This window comes from Cyphomyrmex costatus, unplaced genomic scaffold, assembly GCF_001594065.2.
Source record: "Cyphomyrmex costatus isolate MS0001 unplaced genomic scaffold, Ccosl1.0 scaffold69, whole genome shotgun sequence".
Lineage (NCBI taxonomy): Eukaryota > Metazoa > Arthropoda > Insecta > Hymenoptera > Formicidae > Cyphomyrmex > Cyphomyrmex costatus.
Genome location: NW_017280255.1, coordinates 2582990 through 2598406, shown reverse-complemented (window position 1 = coordinate 2598406; position 15417 = coordinate 2582990). Strand labels below are relative to the sequence as shown.

The following is a 15417-nucleotide window of genomic DNA, read 5'->3' as shown; positions in this document are numbered from 1 at the left end:
AGGTATTCACAAAATAGTTCTGTTAAGCTGATCAGAACTATGCGACCTTGAATTTCGTTAAAAAGTTAGCACCCCATTTTTTAAAAATTATTAAAAAATGATTATTAAGCGCATATGTCATTAAAAATCATAGAGAACTCTTCGTATCGTCAAAAAGAAGCAGGAATTATCATCAGAACTATTGTATCTAAAAATTAATTTTTCAAAAATTTTTAATTTTTTTTTAATATTCGAAAATTTTTTTTACATATCTGGAACTCTAGGCAATCGCAAATTGAAGCTATTAAGCCGCTCAGAACTATTCCACCTCGAAATTCGATAAAAAGTTAGCACCCCATTTTTAAAAAATGTAAAAAAAATGTTTATTGAGCGGAACTCTTGTTATTAACCATAGAGAACTCTTCGTCTCATCAAAAGGAAGTGGGAACTCTAATCAGAACTCCTGAGTACTATAGTTGGGGTGCTAACTTAACATACCCCCTTTCATCTTTCTTCTCTTTTCTTACGATCCTACTAACTTTATATTAAGTTGGCAAAACGAGTTTCTTTTAAATGGCATGTGATACAAAATTACAGCACAAATTAACATAAAATAAATATGAAATAGTTTAACAGGTCTTTTTCGATTTTACTCATTTAGTCCTGCTAGCTAGACAGAGGTTATAAATACTTACCATAGACATACATGTGTTAATAGATTACAGACATCGTTATCAATAGACACTGAAATAATTGAATACTCATAACACGAAATCCGATATATCGAATCATTAATTCATGTAAGAACACCTCTATTTCTGTTTTATAAATTCCTTGATTAATATATAGTTTGATTTTATTCCATATCGAGTGAGAGATACATTTTCTCATTATATCTTCACTTTCATCGTAATTAATAATTGAAAGTATAATGACTTAATAATTAGAATTTTAGAAGAGAAGATGAATTATAAAATCACACGAAACGAAATGAATGGTTTCGCTGAAACTAAAAATTTTTAAAAGTTTAATTAGCTACAGATCTGAAATAATTTTGTTAGATTATCAAAATAATTATACAGAAAGCTAAAAAACTAATTGCTAGAATGTAAAAATTTTTGTAGCGTTGCTCATATTGCGTTTGAGTTTTCTAAATTATTTTAAATTATTAAATTATTATTGTTATGATTTCAATACAATTATTTTCACCAACTCTATCTAAAAATTTTTAGATATCTCAGTAAAATTACCATTCCATGCAGATTGCCTTTATTGATTTTAAGTAAAATAGAATTAAACATTTCTTAATAGAATCTTAATTTTTTCTGCTAGATATGTATATTAAATATTCAAATGAAAATGATAGTTTCCTTTTATAGCCTCATCGTGGAAAATAAATTCTAAATTGATCAACAAGTGTGTCAGCTACGTCTCATGTGTGTGATTGTGAATATTTCCTCTGTATTAATGATCATATTAAATTATTGGTTTGTAAATAGTACCGAACATCCCGATACATTTCCGTGCAAACAGACGCAGGTGCGCTGGCGAGAGCTCTTGCGGAGAGAATGAAAGGAATTCCCGGCCATGCCGGCCTTGACAGGCCGTTCGTTCGTATCGTCGACATTTACGCGCCGCGATTTGCAAGCGTTTATGTGCCGCGCGAAATCGCAAAATCGCTCTCTAAACGATGCTCCACGTCGCAATCTCACTGCAACGACGCCCAGGTGTATTTCGTAAATGCTCGTAAAGAGAAAAAAAAACAAAAGAACACCGCGGCCGGTATTACGCGATGGCGTAAGAGCGATTATAAGACAACAAGTAGGCAGACATCGGTAATTAAGAAGTCGGTCGCTTTCGCCGCAGGCGCAGTGCGATTTGCATGAAATTGCATTGTTGCGTCTTGATGGGATGCACTTCGCGTATCTTCCGTTATCAAGAAAGGAAGGTCATGCAAGCGTTCGTCGCGTATTCCGAGAAAATAATAATAGACTCACTGCAGGAGACACTACAGAAATGCACTCTGCATCCACAAGCTGAATTTTTTTTTACCGTTGATATGTACACGGAAAACAAAACAAATTTTGAAATGTATCGCAACTGTATTAACTATGAAGAAAAATACATGTTGTATTTAACTATTAAGTACTTGTTTCAAGTATTTCGAAAAAGTTTATATATCCGTAAATCTGTCATTAATTCATTATAAGCGTTAATTTATTTAAAATATATTCTGAATTCTCTAGGAAATTTTTATAATATTATATTTCAATTAAGATTAATAAATAAAAATAATTTGTTTATCAATATTATGCGTAAAAACGCCGCTTCTTCGATCGAATGTTGAGTGCGATTGTTTTTGACACTCACGCATTGTAAACTTCCTTCCGCGTGTAATAAATGGATAGAATGATAGCGCGTCAAAATCAAATGCACCCTTTGTAACATTCTTCAAAAGGAAATATACATTCTTATTTTGACACACGATAACAGTTTTCTAAAATTTTGTACGAAGTGTATTTTAATCTTATTATCAAGAAAATATTTTTTGTAAAAGATAACAGTTACTTAAAAGAAAAAAAGAAATTGTATGTATTGGATTATAATAATCACTCTTTTTAGCAGTAAAATAATATTTTTCTATGTATAATAGTAATAATATGCGCATCGATATTATATGCAATATGATGTATAACTAAAATGTAATTTTTTTCTGACATGTTATTTTTTCTTACAATGATAAAATTTACAGTTAGTCAACATTAATGTCTTACAATCTTATAAATACATTCGATTATTTCCAGTACGTCTACTTTAACTGATATCCCCGATCGAGAAAGCAACAGCCTGTTGCCGGCTATTATCGAAGTACTCGTTTCGATTGCTAAGAACGCTCTACCGCCAATGACTTGGCGAACACCCTATATAGCATTCATGCTTATTGGGTTACTCTGGCGATATTGTGCGAACGTGGACGCAACCATTGAATTTGATCTCGAAGTCTCTTTGTCATCGCGATATACTGAACCAGAAATATTTAAAAAGATATTCGTTTTTTATGATTTTTTTTCACGATTGCTTAATAGAATACGATATACTGGTTGCCAAAGCAAAACTGAAAAACTCTTTGAACATAGAATTTGCATACAATAATTTTTTTGAATTGTCATACATACAGAAATGATGTAGATTAAAAAAAAATAAAACTTTAAGTTTAGGATGGAATTTATATTAATGTGGAAAAAAACAGATTGACGCCTACAATTTATTATTTTCAGTTATAGCAAGTATTTTCTTCCACAATGTACTTTTTTTCTATTTCCAAGAGAAAGTTAAACGATCTCGTTTACATTAATTGACAATGCATTTCACGTTGTTTATCATTACTCATACATCGTAATTGTTCTTCCGGGTGAATGTTTTGCACAATAATGTTTAATTTTTTAGTTATTGTCAGATAGTATCTCAAAGGCGATTTCTATATGCACGCATCTTGCTCCGGAATTCACGCACAGGAAACGCTCGGCGTTACGAGATGCAGCGGTCCGGGTGAAAGTCGCGGAGAGAAAGGAAGATTTTTCATCACCAGCATCATAATGCGGCACGCGATTAATTTCTGACCGCAGTTCGTGTCGTAAGACAGAGAAGTAACGACCGGTCCAACCGTCTAATCTTGCAGCCGTCAGAACTTTTAAGAAAACATTTTTCATTTAGAGCATAAAATTAAATTTAAAATTTAATTAGCACATTCCGTCTATTAAAAAAGATTACAATTGCGTATAATAATTTTATAATTACGTTAAATTAATGTTTAATTCACGTCGAACTTTTCCTGTATGTGGCAGATACGTTCTGTGACTTCAAGTTGTGTAAATCCGACCCTGCTCCGAACCGCAACGGTTGGGTAAACGAACCAGGATCTCACGGACACCGTATAATTACACGGCCCTTAAAATGCCCCGTTCGGAAGTCAGACACAACGAACTGGGTCGCCCGGAGATCTTTGGCAGGAAACAAGCTACGTAATCGCGGCGATGACGGTCGACCTGAATTAATATCGCCATGTCGGGAAAATTCTCGAAAATAACCGTTCTCTCAGCAATATTATTATACTTTTAAAATAATCGCATTCACATGCTATATCTATCTACAACGCTAATCTATTCCTCAAATTAAACTAGCAAATTTCATATTCAAAATTAGCGTAAATTGTATAGTTTTAAGCACTCTACATTTTTAAAATAAATATTTTATTTTTATAAACAAAGACATGCAAGTCTCCTATGTTCTCCATTAAAACAGTCAATTTCTCGTTTTCTTTTAAAACTGTATATTTCAAGCTTTATGTTTTTCATTCAATAATCATAACATAGAAAATATTTCGCAAACATTGTTCCGCTGTCGGATCTCAATGATTCCACTTAATCACAATTATAATCATCGTAATTTTTTCGTTAACTTCAGTGTGCCCCTATTTACCGTAATCAATAAAGGCTCGGTTCATTTCATTTCGCCCCGTATTCAATGCTATTAATTTTATTTAGTTCGCTTATTTAGTTATGCTTTCATATTTCTGATAGAGGTCATAGCCTTGATCATCATTTTACTTTAATTGTCTTGCCTCTCTTTAACTCACAAAAAAAGATCGCGTAAGCAAAAAAATCCCACAAAAAATACATATTTACGCAAAATGAATACCCTAATAATAATTATTATTAGTAGATTATTTTATTATTATTGATAAATAATAAAATGAATGAGTCTTTGGAAAAGTTTATTATCAATTATTTTGATGAAGCAGTCATAATAAGCAACAGAATAATATCTTCGTTACCATTACGTTCTCGGTTATACACATTTAATATAGTTGGGATAATAATAGATATGCTTTCAATTACTGTTCGGAACTCGATCCTGTTCCGCAGTTTAACCCGCGCGTACTCACGCGTTTGACCGAAATTGATTACTCGTATAGTGCCCTCGGCTAAATCGTTCGCCAAACTACGATCCCGAGAGTCCGGTGGCTCCTATAAACATAAAATGTCGTCCTTACGCGCGGTTAACGTTCACTCGATAATCAAATGCATGAGAGGTAATAGATCCTGTCAAGCTCCTCGACGACGCCTCCAAGCGCCCGGACGACTCTTACATCATGCCGCGTTAATAGAACGCGCTCATTTGCGATGCGGGCAGCACTGCTGCTTTCGTCAATCATTGAGAAAAAATTGTGAAACTCCGCTAGCACAATATTTCACGTCACGAGAATGCTAAATTTATTATATATATATGGAAAAAAACGGTCTTGCTAAAGTACCTAATTTTGTTGGATCATCAAAATCATTGTGTAGGATGTTTATTGATTGCTAGAATGTCGAAACTTTTTTTCCAGCATTATCCTGCTTGAGCAATCTATATAATTGTTTTAATAGTCCCCAATAAATTTATTTTTAGATTTATAATAGTTATTTTTTTAGATACTTCAGCAATACCGTTATTTTATACAATTAAACAATGATGAATTTAAAATATTTTACACTCAAAATATGCAATACAGCTACATTTACAGCAAAGTTTACAAAAACAAGTGCGTTTTTTATTATAAATATTTTTTATTCCTATTTATAATTCAAGAAATCTTTGGTTCGTGATATTTCTTTACTCGATAAAAAGATTTTCTGTACAGTCAAGACATATTAAAGGCCATTACATTAAATTATTTTTTAAAATCATAATAAATAGCTCCTCTCGTATAGATATATTATTCACTTATTTTTTTCTACATGAAAAATAATCATCAGATAATTCATGTTACATGAGAACATGTGATTTACATGATAATACGTTAACAAGATAATAAATAGCGGTGTATATTTTTTGTACTCAGCAAGTGAAAGCGACGAAAAGTTCTCTGTATATAGGGCTTTTACTTTCATAAATTACAACACAATTTAGAGAGCCAGCTCGAACAACGTTACCGTACTCTTGACCCTGACTGTCTTCAAGTCACCCACTTTCCCACTTTAACACTTAGGACTTACGACACCAGTCTATACGAAATTCGAGCGTCGCTACTATTTTGGAACCCATCGCGATCTATTTTTATCGCTGGTAAAACGGAGGGAAAGAGATTAAGAAAGAGAAAGAGAAAAAGATAGAGAGTGAAAGAGCACTAAAATACACGGATTTGAACAAGATTTTTGAAACTTCATTCATGCCAAAATGTGTCGAATAAGATGCTCATATAAATCACATTTAAAAAAATTAGATTATAAATAATCTTGTTCGTTAGATTAATTTGGAACTATAAAAAAAGAATATTCATTACAAACATTACTAACTTGATTGTTTATGAAAGATTATATATTATTTATACATGAAAAAACCGGTTCTTCTAAAGACTAAAAATTTAGCTAGATATAGATCTGACAATAATTTTGTTTGAACCATAAAAATAATTATATAGGTCACTCAAATTGATTGCTGAATATTAAAACATTTTGTAGCATTAACGCTTAAGTGTTCTATATAATTTCAATCATTCTGGTAGTCCAACAAAATTATTTTCATCTATATCTCTAGTTATATTTTTAGATACTTCACAGCAACATCGTTATTTCCATTTAATTGTTAAAGGTACTAATTGCAGTGGTAGTATCTGGGATGAAAAGTTTAAAATTGAGAGAATAAGAATATTAATTGTTGAAACTCGAAGATAAAGTGTCGAGGGTCAAAAATTAAAAACACATTGATAATTATAAATTTATATAGTGCTTAGCGAACGAAATTTACACAGTAGAAGATGTTTTACAAGATATAGCAAGAGAAGATCCATCCGGTATACGAATTGGCACATATTAAACCCATCTTAAAAAATGTACAGATGTCGTCGCCGCGCGCGTCGCTAAATAAACTTCGCCACGACGATTATACTCGTCACCGTCTGTCGACATGTTCGTAACGGCAGAATGTTCTACCGCGCGTTATAATCGTCACCGCGAGGAAGAAATTCTCGGCGAGAAGAGGAATGACAGGAAGATGAAGAAGCCAGTTTGCTCCTAGCGGAATTTTCTCCTCGCGAAAATTCTCTGAATCGTTAAAGGAGACGGGAACATCGCGGTGTGTGCATCTTCTCCGTTTCCTCTCCTCTATTTTACCGCTCACTCCTGAGGGAGGAGAGAACGAGTGACCCGGAAATTCCGACACGCCGATGTGGATATTGGACATATTTCTTTAAGGAGAACTGAGGCGAGCTTCGTCGCAGGTCGGTGAAAAATTGTTCATGTCGGGATCATATAACAATATTATATTATGTGATTCACGGGAATATATCCCTACCTAAATTTCAAAGAAGAATGTGTCAAAAGAGATCAGATATACTATTGAAATAGTGTTCCAGAAAATAATGGAGTTACATTACATTGTGGATTAGATTACTTTAGATCCTTAGCACTCTTAAAGCTCCTAAATCTCTCCGCATTCTCTTTCATTTATTTCTTATTATTCTTATGTATATCGGTAATTTGTTTTCTCTATCTTTTTTCATCTCCTTCTTGCACCATCTCTTTCTCTCCTCGAAAAGCCCAATTTGGATTTTATGTACTACAAGCACGCTTCTGCAGGACTGCGCAAAAACATTTTATCAAGTAAATGGATGGTTTCCAGATAATACGTGAACTAGTCCTCGCGATTTTGAAAGCAATATCAAACTGATGTAATGTATATATATGTATTGTACATGTACATATGTCTTATATACATAGATTCTCTTGCCTATATATAAGAACGATCACGAAATTGTTGCCGAAAATTAACCTTCATTAAATTATTATCTACGACCCTGCGAGAGCTGCAAAAATCGTCCTTCATTCTATTGATTCAATCAATATTTCTGATTAACGTATACGCTTATATTCATCACATTTGGTAGCTGATAAAGATTTACGTTTGCTGGATTGTTTTGAGGGAATTTATGGTCTCTCGAACGTACATATATTTCTAGAAACAATGCGAAATTTGTAGAATGATGGGTAGCAGGCACATGACAGTGGACGCGCAATTTTTCATTACTGATCTTTAACGAGTTACGTATATAAGGCCTGCAAAATGCTTTTTTGTATATACAATAATTATATAAAACATTTTTATAATTATTTTTCTCAAGGGATTTTTATTAAAGACTTTATCGGCTTAAATCTTTAATATAATTTAACATACGCATAGCGTCTTAAATTATATTAAAGCGTGCATGATTAAAAATACCAGTTTGTCATTTTAATTCTTTATAAAACAAAATTGGCACTGGTGATAAAAATCAATCTTAGTGATAGATAGATTTATATTAATTTTTTATTTCTTTCTTTGAGTATAACAAAATATAATATTACTGATTATTTAGCTAATCTTATTCTATTATTAGCATATAGAATGATATTAATGTATGTAGAATGATATTATCGCGAAGATATTACTCACAAATGAGAGGACTAAAACGATATATTCATAATAAGAATAATCATAGAATTAGAGATATCTCAGTCTCCTTAAATCCTATTGCTGAACTTATCAATAGATTTTTTTCAAGTATAACTGTTTTTATTAGTGCCAAATGTTAACATTATGTTTTCGTATTACATAATGTCAAACAATTCGCAATCGTATAGTTACTTAAAATACACGGCATTCACATTCAAACGAGAATATTACTAACTTCCTTCAATAATTAACACACGAGTATTTATATAACAGCAATTAATTTTAAATTAAGTCCTTATCTGAGAATTCATCTTACTTTTTACCTTTTGTTTTCAAAATTCATTCTACAAATTTTTAAGAAATCAATTAAAAATCCAATTAAAAGCTTCTATTGTTCCGTTCTGCGAGAAAAAAAAAATAAGACACGGCTTTGTTGGGACTAGTATTTGCGTTGTTCTTTCTATACGTTCCGCGTAAGTCGTGTCTTTGTACACAGGGATACACATTTCACGCGAGTACTATTGTTGCTCGGATTCCACTTGACAGAGAGATACGTATCATAGTCATTCACGCGCCCGCAAATTAGAAGCGCCGACGCAAAGCGATGATCACGTCGGCGAAACGATGATCGCAGATGTTGATGATCCTACAGAAAAATGCGGTACATCCGGTATCATGGATTTATATATCTGATGTTGGGTCCTATTAGCACTCTTTCAAGTCACGCTTCTTTATCTCTCTTAATATTTCCGACGAAGCTGCGTCAGAATGAACGCGCTATACCAATGATACGAGAAACGAGCCATTGAACGGCGAGGAATATATAAACCGATAATGCGGCCAGTTTCCTGGCAAGGAAATCGGATTTCAAAGCACGTGCGACGATAATAATAGCGTCATCGCCGGCTACGTCGCGCGGTTTTAAATGCCTCGACATTAGCATCATCTCCGCATTTGAAGTGTTAATGATCAATCAATGATGATAAGCAAGTCCCTCGTTTTTTGAGAGGCTTAAAATTATCACACGTCGACACGTATCTACATCTCAAGAAAAGGGGGTACAAATGTATACTTTTTAAAAAGAAGATGATCCAGGAAGGGGTATTAATTTGTTCATAAATTAAATATACACGTATTTAAGAAAATAAAATTTCGAAAATATATATTTTTATCAACGATAATTAATTGTTAACTCTTATAAACCTGATTTTAATGCAACCATTTATAAATTATTTTTTTATTCAATTCAGAGGATATTTTAATAAATTTATATTGAAAAATTAATTTTTTCCAAATTTTGGTTATTTTTTCAACATATATTATTACGTACGTACATTTGGTCTCAGATAATGTCAATAGAACTGAGTAGTTTTCAAATTCGATGTACGTACATTACAATGTGCACAGGTTTGAAAGGGTTAATATAATTTTATAAATATTTTAATCAATAAGCAGAAATTGTACATCAAAAAGAGCTCACATACTTTTAAAAGAGTATAAGTAACCTATACGTATCGCATGGGGTATAATTCAATTTAACATAAAAACCGAGAGAGAACAATTCTTACAGTTATGCAATCGACACCAGAAACGAAACGTCTTTCTTTGGTAAGCTCCTGTGAAGTGATATAATAAAAATTTGCAAGGCATAAAACGTATACTAATTGTGCTAAGTGCATTCATCACATCGGTCAAAACCTCATGAATAAATTATTATCTCGCATACTTGTTACACGAAAGAGCGATTTTGCTGAAAGATCTAAAACTTGCTAAATACCTATGCAGGAAATACTAAAAATTATTTTATTAGACCATGAAAATAATTTTGCTAAAAACTTAAACTGATTGCTAGAAATAGTTTTCAGCATTGCTCATCATTTTTTAGTCTCTAACATAATTATTTTGATAGTCCGGTAAAGTTATTTTCAAATCTGTATCCACACTGAGAAATATTTGTAGTTGGAAATGAACGAAAATGATCTTAACTACACGCGAAAAGAACTATTTTGCTGAAGAATCAAAAAATTTAGTTAGATATAAATATAAAAATAATTTTGTTGAAATATATATATTAAAATAATTATGTAGAACATTCAAAGGCTGCTAGAATGTTAACATTTTTTATGACATTGCTCATCATGCTTGAAATTTCTACGAACTATTTTCATAGTCCAATAAGAAAATTATTTTCAGATCTAGTTAAATTTTTAGATCCTTCAACAAATCGTTCTTTCCACGTAGAATTAACGAGATAATAGATAGATAGATTTAACGAGAAAATTCTGATTTGTCTATTTTCAACCAGAATTTCAATTAACGCAACTTTTTCTAATGTAGAAAAATTTTCGATCCTTTAACGAAATAGTTCTTTCCATGTAGGAACCGTAGAAATTACCGCTCGGAAAGTTTATGATTGTTCTGACGTAGAACACGAATCGTCGGCGTTTGTAGGATTGCGGCCGAGAATGTCGATACTGGCTGTGAAGTGCATGCATCATTTTCATCCTTATTGTTCACCGAATGATAAACAAGAATAAAATGATACATCATGCGCTTTATGGAACCAGGAGATTGTTGACAGACGTTCTTGGTGCGTATCACGCAACCGATACGCGTTATACACGCCCACGTACAAAAAACACGCGCGCGATCGTAACCTGGTATGGTTACGCTGACAAGGAAAAAGAGAGCGGCAAGGACGATACGATACAATGGGGTGGCGAATGGAGAGGAATAATAGCCGCAGATACTTCGAGAGCATTTTTCATCACGCGTTTAGAAAAGCGTAGCGAAAAATCGAGCACTAATACGAATTGCAGGACAAATATTTGGTAAAATGAAAGAGAAATGCATGAAAAAAAAAATTAGAATGAAAGATTAGAATGATGATGTATTAAAAAATCGGGGCAAGAATAAATTAAAAATTGGAGTAAAAAAAGGTATATGACAAAAATTAGAGCAAGAATAAATGACAAACTGGGGTGACAATGTATCAAAAATTGTAGCAAAGATACCAAAAATTAAAGCCAAAATGCTGGAAAAAAATCAAAGCAAGAATAAATAAAAAATCGGAGCAAAGATGTATGACAAATTGAAACAAAAATGGACGGAAGTGTCAAGATAAAATCATTCCTCATTGCGAACATTTGTAAACTATCAATTGGTACCCCGCGATCGTGTAGTTTACATTAGTTCTCATTATTTTCCAGAATCGGATTCAAGAATCGACGGTTTATACAAACGAGGAGCGATAGAAGAAGCGCGGCGATCGAAGATCGGGACTCGAGTTAATTTCAGTGAATCACGTTTACGAGAACGACCCGTCATCGTGACACGGGTGTTACACGAATCGTCGTAACTCACCTCCTCGAGGGACGTGATGGTCTGCCTGCACTGTGGCATTCGTGAGACGAAAGTGGACGTAGTGGGCGAGTTGTAGTCCTCCCTCGTCTCCTCGACGAACTCGCTCACGGCGATCAGGCCCGGCATCTTTCCGCCCGTTCTCGTTTTCCGTCAGTTGTTCCGTCTCCCGCCGTCCACCCCACTCCTCCCTCAGCGCCCAGCTGCAAGCGAGGCTGTCCCTTCGGCGGATCGCTTCTCGCCACCGCGACTCCCCCTTGCTCGTCCTCGTCGCCGTCGCCGTCGCGATCGTCGTCGCCGGCGTCCGCGCGCACTTTTACACTCCGCGGACACCGTTCACTTCACTTGTCTCTCACCATGAATTCCACGGGGACACCCCGATCGACACGTTTTCCGCCTCTCTGTGACGAACGGTATAAAACGTCGTCCCGGCACGAAGAGTGACAAAGACCGAGAGAGAGGGGGGGGGAGAGCGCGCGCGGGTGTGTGTGGATGGAAAGAGGGCGCAACAGAGAGAGAGAGAGAGAGAGAGACGGAGTGAAATGAATGACAAGGGGACGAGGGAGCGTGACAGAGAGACAGATTTCGAGCAGCGTGTCCGACGGCCGCCACCACCTCTCCGTGTCCGCGCAGAGAGGGAGGGGTGCGAAAGAGAGACGGAGAGACACTCGCGGGACGCCGGTGGCGTGATTATTTTCGCGACACGGTCGCGAAGACGCATAGCAGCAACACAACACCAGCCAGCGACTCGCTCTTTTTCGTCAGCGAGGAGCGCGGGTCACCACGCACACATGCACGCGCGCATGCACCCCGCTGCGGCGAACGAACGGACCGACGACGCGCACGAATATACATAAAAACAGACTGAAGGCACACGCGCGCGCACGCCTACACACAGAGCTACCGTCCGCGGGGGATGTTCCTTTGCACTTCAATCTCGCTGTCTCGCACCTAAACGCACACCCTAACCACCTCGGTCGCGGTGCCGAGTACCGCCGAAACACTCGCGACTGCGGCCGAAGTTTCACTGAGGCGGCGCTGTCGACGCGCGCGCGACCAGACGTTCGCCACGGAACGAAGCGTATTCAGAGCGGCCATACGCCGTAGCGGACGGCGACGATAACGAGCTGCAGACGGCAGCACGCGGGAAATTGAAAAAAGCGGATGGCCGCTCGACAATTTGAAATTTTATAGCTGACGAACGTTTATAAAAATAAAAATTATTTTTTTAAGGAAAAATTGATAGATTTATATTCTCATCGTGAAAGATTTAATACTTTTTTTTCTAGATAATCAAAAAATAAATATTTAATTAATAAAAGAATATTGTAAAGGAAAAAGTATTTAGCTATATTTTTTGCTAGTTCTTTACAGTGTTTTAAGGTGCTAGTAGTATTATTATCAAATTGACAATTTAATTGCGATATTATTTTGACTTTAATTTATGCAATTCTAGTACCAGCGAGTTCACCTGGTTGGAATTTACATACACAATTATTATTGTAGACACCATCATCTGCAGCCTCGCCCCTTTCTTCTTGCTTATTTGATTAAATAAAATATTTCCAATTTTGACAATTGTATTTTGATTACAACTTTTTTGTATCTCTATATCATACGACAGAAATTTTATAAAATATATATATTAATACATAACAAGGGATTTAGATATATTTATATCTACATTAAATGATATATCCTATATTTATATTTACATTAAATGCTATATTCTATTACTAAATTATGTATAACATTTTCCTGTAATTTACCTCGATAAAACTTAAAAAAGAAAAGTCTTGCGTAAATGCTATATTATATTTGGAACAGCATCAATTGCTAAAAGAATCTTTCAAGCAATTATTTATTAAAGTTGTCAAGTAGGTTTGCTATAGAAATATATTTCGCATACAATGTAATAACTCTATTATTCATGAATATGTATCTAACATTCTGAATACGTATCTCCAATTGTGCTAAAAAACGAATTATTGTCATAGATCTGATTAAAGCAACATTCTATAAAAACTTTTAGATATCATTCAGCAAATTTAACAAAATTATGTTCATACAATTAAAAAAGCAAATATCAAGTATTTAAATATGTTTTATTACAGAAACATAAAAGAATATTACAATACAACTTCCTGAAGCTTAAGTTGCTTTTTGCTCTTAGCTTTAACTTGAGCAGCGATTCGATCCAAGTCCCTACGTCCTTGGCTAGTCAATTTGCGTCCACCGAGAGGTGCCTTCTCAATCAACTTCAGCTGCTCCAAACTTTGGAGCGCCTTGCGTGCCACACCACCTGCTGATCGACAGAAGTGGCTGGGATGAGTGCCGTTGCGTTTGCGTCCACCAAAGATTTTAGTAACTGCACCGACTCCAATTGGGCTACGAATGTAGATGTGACGCACTAGGGCCGCACATCTGATATAGTACCAGTCAGGATCGTAAGGAGCCAATTCCTTGAACTTTGCTGTTTTCACAATATCCACCCATTCTGGTACCCTCATCTTGCCAGTTCTAAGTTTTTATACAATTGAATTACAAAATCTATATCACAGTAAATACATAGAAACTATTTTAAAAAAATATAGTCGACATAAACACCATTCTGTCCTTCTTGGCATTTAACAAAGGCAGAATAATACTTGTGTTAACTACGTTTTCTAAAAGAAAAGTAGCTAGAGTCATAGTATATAATTATTCTTATAACATACCATGTGAAGCAGAAATTTTTATAAAAGTAAATTAAAATAATGTAGAAAAGAATTAATAGCAATATTAAATGATAAAAAATAAGTAACAACAGTTCAATGTGTTCTAAACATTACACATGCATGAAATAGGTTATAGGACAGGTTACAGTTATAGGTTAGGATCTTTACTTGTCAGTATTTTTACTTACTTTTTGAGAAAGGCTGCGAAAGCCTTCACAAATTTTTGCTGATCAACGTCTTTCAGCGTTACAGACGGCATCTGAAAGAAAAGTTTAATTTGATAAAATAATACACGAAAAAGTACGTATGTACACAGATCACACGTGTAAAATACAAATGAATGCTCTGACCCTAATAATCGGTAAAATAGTAAAAGCCATTAAATTGATATGATTCTCATTATACCTTTTCATATATTGTTCACTAAATAAAACTTAAATCGCCAAAAGATTATCAACACCACGCACCTTTGCGAGAACGCAAACCGGAAAGAAGAAAGCCCAAGTAGCAAAGGGACGGCTGGAATTATGAAATGGTAACCATAACACGAGGCAACAGGCGGAAAATTCAAAAAGTCGGACAAATACTTCGTGATATCGTGTTCTTGAAATGAATATTCTGCTTATACTAAAATTATGCAATTGAAATAAAATAATGTATCATAAATAATTAAATTAAATCTTTCAGGTATTATTTTATTAAATTTCATAGTCATATGATATAAAAATTTAGAGAGAGAGAGAGAGAGAAAGAGAGAAGATTGCATTATATTTTGTTATACATATCTAGTATATATTTTTTTATTTTCATAAAGTATGTATTTCTTTTTTAGTTTTATCAAAAGAATTACAAGAACAATTTTAATTATAATTCAAACCTAATTTAATAA

The 15417-nt window shown here is 34.4% G+C and overlaps 2 protein-coding genes across 3 annotated transcripts in view; both read right to left on the bottom strand.

The window, feature by feature from the left end:
- The window catches only part of Asap (ArfGAP domain of ASAP), a 57083-nt gene extending 44952 nt beyond the window's left edge, over positions 1 to 12131 (bottom strand). Inside the window, exon 1 of the mRNA XM_018547882.1 lies at positions 11815 to 12131. Coding sequence (XP_018403384.1) covers positions 11815 to 11940 — 126 coding nt within the window. The 5' untranslated portion in view covers positions 11941 to 12131. The remainder of the gene's footprint in view (positions 1 to 11814) is intronic.
- Positions 12132 to 13940: 1809 nt separating this feature from the next.
- On the bottom strand, positions 13941 to 15032 carry LOC108780247 (40S ribosomal protein S19a). 2 transcript variants are annotated; one of them, XM_018547883.1, is made up of 3 exons: positions 14934 to 15032; positions 14717 to 14787; positions 13941 to 14331 (listed from the first exon to the last, which is right to left on the bottom strand). In XM_018547883.1, the coding sequence occupies exons 2-3, from the start codon at positions 14785 to 14787 to the stop codon at positions 13941 to 13943; spliced, it is 462 nt and encodes a 153-aa protein (XP_018403385.1). In that variant the 5' UTR covers positions 14934 to 15032. The 2 variants fall into 2 exon arrangements, with proteins under 2 accessions (XP_018403385.1, XP_018403386.1); XM_018547884.1 differs by having other exon boundaries at positions 14996 to 15029.
- Between the last annotated feature and the right edge of the window lie 385 nt (positions 15033 to 15417).

Excerpts from the sequence above, each read along its gene's own strand:
- LOC108780247 (XM_018547883.1), bottom strand. The coding sequence starts at position 14,787 with ATGCCGTCTGTAACGCTGAAAGACGTTGATCAGCAAAAATTTGTGAAG. Across the intron at positions 14,332-14,716 it reads TTCGCAGCCTTTCTCAAAAA|AACTGGCAAGATGAGGGTAC; the intron begins GTAAGTAAAAAT and ends ATAAAAACTTAG.